General features: G+C 37.3%; 1 protein-coding gene across 2 annotated transcripts in view; it reads right to left on the bottom strand.

Annotated features, from left to right (window-relative positions):
- Positions 1 to 1,137: 1,137 nt before the first annotated feature.
- LOC150104717 (uncharacterized) overlaps positions 1,138 to 9,903 on the bottom strand; it is a 218,458-nt gene continuing 209,692 nt past the window's right edge. For both annotated transcript variants that reach the window (XM_090395894.1, XM_090395895.1), the window contains 3 exons: positions 7,321 to 7,380; positions 3,808 to 3,888; positions 1,138 to 2,167 (listed from right to left, as the gene is read on the bottom strand). In XM_090395894.1, the coding sequence (XP_090252020.1) occupies positions 1,904 to 2,167; positions 3,808 to 3,888; positions 7,321 to 7,380 (405 nt within the window). In that variant the 3' untranslated portion in view covers positions 1,138 to 1,903. The remainder of the gene's footprint in view (positions 2,168 to 3,807; positions 3,889 to 7,320; positions 7,381 to 9,903) is intronic.

Here is a 9,903-nt window from a genome sequence, read left to right as displayed (position 1 = left end):
TTGCCTAATACTTTTAGAAAACAGAATCTGACGATACCATTCCCATCTTCCCTTTCGTGTTAGTCTCGCTAGCCTGTCACGGCCAAGTAACTTAGCACCTTAAAAATCTTATACTGCATACAATGGGGAGGTTAATCCTATTTTCGTTGCCTTTTATGTTGGTAAATTGCGTGTATTCGTCTGACCAGTTTTCCTGTTTTGCGGTACGAAAAATCGAGTTTCTGTGTTTTTTTTCATCCCGCAAAATAAATCTTCTACTTGAGGGGGATTCATGTCATCTCTTATTTGCCATTCTAAATGAAGTATTAGATCGACTCAAAAATATATATATAAAAGCACTAGCACTACTACTACAGGCAGAAATAAAGGGATGGAAATGGCTGTTGGGTGAACTTCTGCATACAAGGTTAGATGATCAACTGCTTGGATATAGTACTGCCGTAAAGAAGGCATACTCATTTCTCGTTAAATTACAGTTAGAAAGAAAAAATCTATTAGGAAGCGGCAAACTTCTATAAAATAGACTGTGATATGATTTCAGAATTAGAATAAAATAAAAAGAAATTCAACAATAATTCACAGTTGGAGCACAGGACTGTGTTTGAGGTGAAATCACTGCAGTATGCTTGTACATATCAAAAATGTTTTTCAGTTAGTGAAACCGATGGCATCGCTAGGTGGCAGCAATGTTTTCGGTAAGAAGCCAGATAATTTGTTCATACCTATGCAAATTAAGAGGGAGTCTTCGTTATTAATCATTACGCAATTAGAGGTGGATATATTACCTTCTCAAAGGTTTCTTTCCCAAAGGTAACAGATGAGATAGAAAAATTTTCAGTTACTATGCAGAAAAATTAGTTTATTGAAAGAATAACAATTTCTTTAGGTCCGTCTGGCAGCAGAATTAATAAAATCTCGTTGCTGTAGTAACGACATCGATATTAAAAACGGGGAGGTGTTAAATATGCATACGTAAACTGACAGTTGAGATTATTAAAGAAATTGTTATGGGGAAAGAGAAAGAGCTGCATCCAGACCTATTTGTTTCCTCCGCATAGGTCATTCTAAGTAAGAAGAAAAGACAAAGTAAATAAGTCGACGTTTGAAGATTGATTGAGGAGAAGTTTCTTAGTAGCTTGGAATTTATTAACTGTGAATGTTACTACAGTAACGTCTTTCATGATAAAAACTTACATGTAAGACTGGTTTGGTTTTCACTTTTATATAATACTCGTAACATGATTAGAAGCTCTGAGTCCATGTCCTTGATCTGGTACTTCTCAGGTTAGGCTGGAGTTTTATAAACATCACTAAAATGAACACAATTACTTAATATTTCACTGTACAATTAATTTCTTCTTTTCCATTGCGTTTCCAGTCTGAAAGTTAAGTGCTCCGTTTTTTTTTATTTAACTTAAATTATAACAAAATTAAATTAAATATAGAAAGAAGAAGAAAATAACGAAAAGAAACCAGACACAAATATCAAAAAGAAAACTAAGAAATAAATGATATTAAAAAATTGAAAAGCAAATGAGTTCTGTTCAAGAAAAATAAAGAAAAGGAAACGAAATCAAAGAAGGAAATTAGACATTGTGAATTCTTAATTTAGTCACAATACACGGATTTCTAAAATGCTGGGAAAAAGTACAGTTCTGCACCACGTTTTACAAATGAGTGAAGTCACGTGCGACTCAACACTCAATGTTATTTCCGATATCGAATTCCTCTTTAATTCCATTAGTTGAGGTACTGGAACGTGTAGCCAGTTGGAAATTAACAGTGGAACAAAGAGGCAAGACGAGTGAACACGAAGTTCCTCGAAACTCAGTTAACAATTTATCGGCTGTCTTTTTCGGTTGCCTTGACCGTTTGGAGAAAGGATAAGTTTGACTGACGACAACTAGTCCTGGGAGAGGGTCACTGGAGAAAGCGTAATCACATTTTGTGGCAAAGCGGTGCTTGGCACTTTCAGCTTACGGGGGTCTAATAGAGAACGTTCTTCAGAAATGGGAGTTAATTCCCATTGCTTTGCTGGAAACATGGACTTCTGAGGAGAAGGAGGAAGGAGGACAGCTACACTGGAACTGGCTTCGTCTGTCACAGAGAGTCGATGAGCTTTCGGAACATTTTTCTTTGACGCCACCTGGTGTGATGCAGCCATAACCTGAAGGAGATAGTTAACAGTTTAATTCAGGTTTCTGTGATGAAACACCGAAACCAATTAGTTCACAGAAATAAACATGACGTGCGTTTTCCATTTATAGCATATTCTGAAGAATCTCGAAATAAGGATTATTGTAGAATGAAAGCAGCTGGACAACAAACATTGCAACAAGAATTGTTAATGCTAAAGGAAAGTATCAAAAACAAAGTATTTACATGCATAAATTGAAACATTTATCAGGCAAATATAACACATACACACTAGGAACATTAATAAAGTAGAGAAAATGTTTCAAAAAAGCAGGAAAGTATAGCCAAAACACACTGATGAATCAATCAGGCAGACAGACACGCTAGGTATACGAATTAAGCACAGACATGCTGAGTTATTTATTATAAAATAACTGTAGGAATTAATGAAACTATATGCGTTTAATTAAGCAAAGTGCAAATTTATGGATGTGAGAAAAAGAAGATAAAGCTTTCTTCAAGTCAATATACGAGAAACCAAATATTGTAACTTATACGATCTGATCGGATCATAATATTAGAGTGCGTTGTTGTCACTGTCATAATTTATCCGCTTCGGTTTTCCATGAGACTGAGTAAAAAAAAAAAAGTATTACGAGAAGTAAGTAAGAGAAGATCAGAGATCTGTCTAAGAAGGACTAGGAAAGCTTTCCGGCCGTAAAAGAAAGGTCAACACATCATTAGGGTATACAGACGATGGTTTCATTGTTGATATAGGCAGTCTGGGAACTAACCATAGGAAAAAGGAAGCGATGCCAATTACTTAAAATGTTTCGGTCCGAATATCAAGGAATTTGTTATTACAAGCACATTTTCAGCACATTCTGAAGAATCTCGAAACTATAGTTCATTAAGATTTACCATTACTTATTCTCTCTCTCTCTCTCTCTCTTCTCTGGCTCTTTAATATATTCAGTTTAATACTGGAATTTATTTGTTCGTTAAAATAATGTTAAAACTTAATGTTACAAATTACACTGAACAACAATTACATTAATAAGAATTCCTAGGCACAAAATGCAGTTCAGTACTGACAAAGAAATTGCGTGATATCATTGAACAACTGCGTCATCAACGTGCAGACAAGTCATGCTTTAAATTTTGTAAAAAAATAAATAAATAAAATATAAAAATATATAAAGAAAATAAATAATAATAGGTTCGTTTAAGAAATTTATTCTCATAATTCAAGTTTTCGCAAATGCAGTTTCATTAATATGACTTCCATTTGATTAACTTACACTTCCGAAATACTGATCATCAAACGGGATTTCTTATAAATAGATTTATTAGTAAAATGCAGCATGCATATTGACTTTTTAAACTACTGGAAATCACCAACATCGTCTTTCGATTAAGCGGATAATTACCTTACGACCGCATAGAGGATTTTTCGATTTTTCACTTTCGATGAAACTTAATTGGAGAGTTTAACGTCCAGATGCCGTTATGCCTCGGAGTATTATCTTAATTTTTAAATCTTATTTACCATTTGATTATCTTAAATTAGCGATGGACTTTCGAACAATTACACAGTACACAGACATTCCTATTATAAATAAACATGCTATATTAATCACTTAAAACAGCCGAACAAATTCTATTACTTACTTGTATCTGTTGGCGTGTGCTAACCATCCTCCCAAGTCTGTAATCCTGATACTGAGACAGTACACATAGTAAGCAGTATACCTGAAGAAAAGTAAGGCGAAAAGAAGTTGTAACATAATAAGTTGTGAAATAGTCTAATTTAAGTGCTGACACTGCATTCAGTTATCTTTAAAGATCAAACGGTGAGATTTATTTATTTTTCAGAATTGTAGATTGTATCACAGTGATTAAAACATATGGAATAAACCATAAACTGAAAAATAGTTTATTTGTAATTATCTTAAGAGAATTTCATGCATACATGGATTTATAAATTTGTATTACTTATGGACAGACGTATATATATGATATGTGCACATAGTAATTTTTTTTTTTATTTTGAAAAATAATGTATACTTGGGATTTTGATCTTATTTTATAAATATAACACTTAAGTTAGGTACTAATTTATGAAAAACTACATTTTGATTCTCTAGTATCTATAAAAAATTAAATACACGGAGTTAGCTGTGCATTAGGAACCCCCCCCCCCTCCAATTTACATATTCGATAAAGAAGTACCACGTAATATCAACGTCACGTGTGGCTACTATAAATGGGCACACTTATCCTCTACACATAATCAGTAAACGTCTGCCAGTAATTGGGAAACGTGGTGATGTAAGCCAGTTTGACTGCGGGAAGATAGCTGAGGCCCGGAGGGCATGTGCCAGTATTTCGGAAAAGCCGCACTTGTTGGTTGCGCCCGTACTACTGTATCAAGGGTGTACCAGGACTGGATTAACCATGAACAAACATCCAGCAGAAGGGGCTCACATTGGTCAGCCACGAGTGGTTGATCCTAGAGATGAGCGTCGGGTGTCACGACTAGCATCTCAGCAACGACGTGCAACAGTCACACAGCTCACCCACCAGTATCACAGCAGGGCAATTCGACCCATTTCCACATGCACCAATGTGACGTACCTTGCTTTACCTGGGGCTCCACAGCCGGAGACCAACAAGGGTACGCATTATCACGGACAGGCATCGCAAACAAAGCCGGTGGAGGTGGTGTTATGGTCTGGGGAGATTTTTCATAGCAAGCCCTGGTTCCGTTGGTTATCATTCCCACAAACACCGAATGGTGGTGGATGCTACAGGGACCTGTTAGCCGACCATCTCCATTCCTACTGCAGGATGTCTACGCAGGCACAGTACCATCTTTTAGCAGGACAACGTACCTTGTCATCGGGCTCGTACAACTACTGAGTGGTTGGTATGAATTGCATGGCAACGAATTTGCTGCATTGCCTTGGCCCCAAACTCCCCTGATTGTAACCTATTGAATTGAACATGTGTGGGATATGTTAGAATGGGGAGCGAGAAAACTACTGATTCTCCTCCACGAAATGAGTCTGAACTGACGGAGTTTCTGCAGCGGTCATGGGTCGAGTTTCGCATGGAGGATGTTCGACACCTTGTGGAATCTGTTGGTAGGCATCTGCGGGCCATGAATGCAGAGAGTTGGACCAACGCGTTATTAGTTAAATGTTCCTACTGCAAAGTTAACTCAGTGTATATACAAATGCACTGCTGCAATGTGTGAACAGGATTCCGAGTTAAATTATATAACAATCCCCTCCATATCCTCGCTGCAAATTCCGAGATATTTTTTGTGATGCCCTGCATAAATATCGAAAATCATCATTCATTTTTTCCATCTGTTTATCCTTTCTTAAAGGAGTGAAGCAAGTAATGACGACAGTTAGGATAAGAATTTATTGACTTGATGTTTTTGATTTAAGAATTATCATTGTCACTATTACTAGTGGTAATTTTTCCATCAAGGATGATTTTCTTTTCATAGTGGGCTTGTCGCTCTCAAAATAACTTCTAATTACAAATTACAGTAAAATCATTGCTGCCCAATGGTTGCTCCATCAGTCAATGTTTTGTGGCGAATACCAAGCCAGAGGACGAGGTCCAGCACGAACTCAATCTGGTCATGTATTTTAAATAATCGGTGTTTGTTGTCATGAATACTTCAATTGTACTTAAAAGTTGTGTTCAGAAGTAATATCCATTCTGTATCGTTTCTACACTCTTCAGTAGTCAGCAGGAATCTATTCAGCCAAGTTTTTTAAAAAAACGTGATAAAAATCTACCGAATCTATTGTCGAACCACCTGCTCATGGCCCTCGCTTCAGTCATGTTCTCACTTTACCCCGTTAAAATGATGAAGAAAGTTATCACAGTTAACTTCTTCACTATTCATTGCTCGCTAGTTAATCAGTGATCACTAATCACCAATATGAATTCTACAAGACCTCCTAGTATATATCACACATTTCTGAACACATGCAATGGAAAGGTTTGGAAAACCTATGCTGTTGATCAACAGTTGCACCACAGTCTTTGAACCCTTCTGATCTACCTTCTGACATTTACCATCCTTCTGATCTAACGGAATGACACCCTTCTGATCTAACGGAATGACACCCTTCTGATCTACCTTCTTCTCTGTAACCTAGTAGCTAAGTCTTTGCATTAGGTCTGACACAAATATATCAAATAAATAGCCTTTCCAGCCCCTGTAAAAAAACTTGGAATCATTTTCTGTCCTGCACTAATTTTTACCCCCCCCCTGATCTTTCAGTGGCTAAGAGATCTTCTCTCCCTCCGAAGGAAATTTACACTTGGCCTTTGGCGTATGCACAGATGATACAAGGTAGTATCTAAATTTCATTATTTATTTTCATTTTATCGTGTGTAGTTTTCTCAGCTGTTCGAACCGAAAAACTTAAAATTAATCAGTTTCATCAAAGGAAGTGATTATTTGTCTCGAGATGGGCTGTTAACGATTTAACAGTGTCATGCGGAACTGACAAGTGTTTTATTCTATAAAACTGTAATGAGAAAATGAGAGCTTGGTAAACATAACAGTAATGCGGTGTTAATTTTCTCAACGATAATCCAAACTGTCCATCCAACTATCGTAGTACTGATGTTGATGGATTGAGGGAACAAAATGGATTTCCTCGGTTACGGAATAAATCGAAGAGTAAACGCAGAACATAGTTTATAGGTGTTAGCTAGGAAAAAACTAGATCTAAATCCTGAAATTTTTCTTGGTGCATTAGAACATACTAAAGCTTAAATTAATTAAACACAACATTCGTGTCAATAAATATTTAAAGAAGAAGAAGAATTTCAGTGTGCTACTCTTCTATTTAAATTATTGGTACTATGAGTACTGAACGCCTCAAGAGGATTAAAACTCTAGAGGTCTCCAGAGAGCCACATGAGTTTAATGTTACTGTAGTAAATCTCCTGATTCTTCACCTGCTCACAATGGTAGTGTATTTACAAGTATTTTATAAGCGGTATTGAACATACTGTGAAAATCCGTGTATTTTTCTTATATATACAATTTTATGATTTTCATAAGCCAAAAAAAATTTACGATTTTAGAAAATTCTTTTGGTTGTTTTAAATGAAGAATATCATTCATTCATTCTTTCATGTACTTACATTTAGGGCGCAGATGAGGACGTCAGTTACAAAAAATACCGCAAGAAAGGGATCAGTTATCTAAAAGAAATATAAAATAAAATATATTAAACACCGATTAAAAGTAAATGCATTTAACTCTCTCTCTCTCTATGCATGTGTGAGTGAGTGAAAGAGAGAGAGAGAGAGAGAGAGAGAGAGAGAGAGAGAGAGAGAGAGAGAGAGAGAGAGAGAGAGCATGTTTTACACCGTAAAAGGGAACAATAGGCCACATCTTTTATTTATTCTACACCAGAATTTCGGGAGACTTCTTTAGAAGAGTCATTAAGGAGATCACTAGCACATAAGCGTTAATGAAAGTATTACTTGACAGAGAGCGTGGAGTTATCCATTCTCTGTGCACGTTGTTATTCTTAAGATCATGTCCTGCTATCTACTACAGTACCTGTATCATTGATGAATAACAATTCCGGCACCTTAGAAATGGAATTTATATTAATTACACATTTCGAAGTAAGTGCGTGTTAACTGTTTATGTGGAATCCCCTTTCCCCTCTCTCTCTAGCCACCTAACAGCATGTAATAGCGGGAATTCCAGTAGTACTTGATGCTTGGATGCATTATGATAAGGCATTAACCTTTAAGTACAAAAGATCCGATCATGTTTATCATTTGCTTTTTTTTTTAAGTTTAGGCATGACAGGTCACAGTCACCTCAAACCTCGTAAATGCTTAAGAATATTAATTTGTTAGCCTCGTTGGATGAGAGAAAAATACTCCACTTTACAATACCTTCAAGACGTATATTGGAATGCTACTATGGTATAGACGTTTGTAAATGCCGTAATGTCCAATTGGTTGGAAAGACTGGGTTCGAATCCTGTCTAGGACGCAAAGAACTTTTATCAGGACTTTTCAGTTGAAGGTGGGATAGTCAATCTCAGATGAAAGTGACAGGGTTTTTATGCCCGTAAACTCGAATTTTTTTTTTATCTCCAAAGAAATAGGCAATCTGGGTAGAGAAACAGGCGCCATTTACAAACACCATTATGTGATCTCATAGACTTAGGTGCTTCGGCCATAAATCCAAAACAAACAAACAAGCAAACAAACAAACAAACACACTTAATGATGTGCTTGTTAGAGGATGGAGTATTTTTTATTTTTCAGTGTGAGATCGCCAACAGCTTGCTTATTTGGAAGCTTGACGCGGCTTCAAAAGTGCCATTTATGGTAAATGATAGCAATTGGTTGTCAGATTATCTAACCATTAGTCTGCCCATGACACTAAAATGTACTAAGATTTACAACCATCCATGAGGGGACCCACATTTAAAACAAACAAACAAAAAAAACTACAAACTCTTCTTTTACATATAGTATTAAAGCACGGGAGGTTGTACAATCTAATGAAAGGATCAAAACTACACTCATTCCTTTGATTATATATTCACATTTTTCTCATTTAATTTCATATTACCTGTACTGGTACACACTTGGAAAAATGTCAACAGATACCATATCGTAAGAAACAAGCAATGAAGCCGATCTTAATAAGACGTAAGACCTTCTTTCGCAGCGAGGAATGAGCAATCCTACAGGGCATACTTTTCAAAAGCATACGAAAGCGTACAGGAATTCTTCCTGTAGGCATGAAATGAGATCCTGGATCGTTGTAGGGCGGACATCACTTGACCTCACTCGAAGCTTCAGTTCATCTCACAGATGTCAATAGGGTTGAGATCAGGACTCTGTTGAGGCCAGTCAAGTGTGGCAACGCTCATGTCCACAAACCACGCAGTTACTGCAGCACCAACCTTATGACAGGTGCATTATATTGCTAAGTTTAGTTCCACAAAAACGCCACAAATTAGGAAGCGTTGCATTGTCCAGAATGTTCAGATACTTCTCGAAGTTCAATGTCGTGGCACCACAAACAGAGATCCAAAGCTAAACCAGGAAAAACAAGCCCATACCATCACATCACCACCTCCGAATTTCATAGTTGGGGTTATGCACTCTGGTAAGAGACGTTCACTAGGCATTTGCCACACCCACACCCGTCCATCGGCTCGGTAGAGGGTGTAGGGTTATTCCTCGGTCCATAGCAGAGCTCTTCAAGCTTCCAAGTCCCACTGCACATGTTCTTTGCACTACTGAAGACGACGCTGCATGTTAGTCGGTTAATCTGGAGCTTGCATATTACGGCCCTACCATGAATATCCATGGGAGTCTCGGTGCTGATTGTTTTTGTGCAGATTGGTGCTTCAGTTGATGCTTGGAACTCTGCCTTCAACGCGTCGGCCGGCAAATGGCATTTTTGTTTAACATATTATTCTTCGGGTGACGTTCGGTTAGTGTAGTGAGTCGTCCACTGCGAGTAGCACTTGCTGAATTTGCCGAACAGATAGGCCCGCAACATTGCATTCTATCACAACGCATCTTTCCAACTACGATATTTTCCTTCTTACAGCCATTTCACCCAAACAAAGTTGCACTGATTTAGGAGCATCATATTCGTCCAATTTGTGTCGGCTACAAACATGTGACTTGTTAAATGACAAGATGCACCGTGCCATGGGGGCGTGCTTGATTTCTTTCCAA

The sequence above is a fragment of the Typopeltis vanoorti genome, chromosome 7, assembly GCF_054136105.1.
Source record: "Typopeltis vanoorti isolate ZY-2024b chromosome 7, IOZ_Tvanoo_1.0, whole genome shotgun sequence".
In the NCBI taxonomy this organism is placed as follows: domain Eukaryota; kingdom Metazoa; phylum Arthropoda; class Arachnida; order Uropygi; family Thelyphonidae; genus Typopeltis; species Typopeltis vanoorti.
This window is presented reverse-complemented; position numbering and strand designations above follow the sequence as displayed.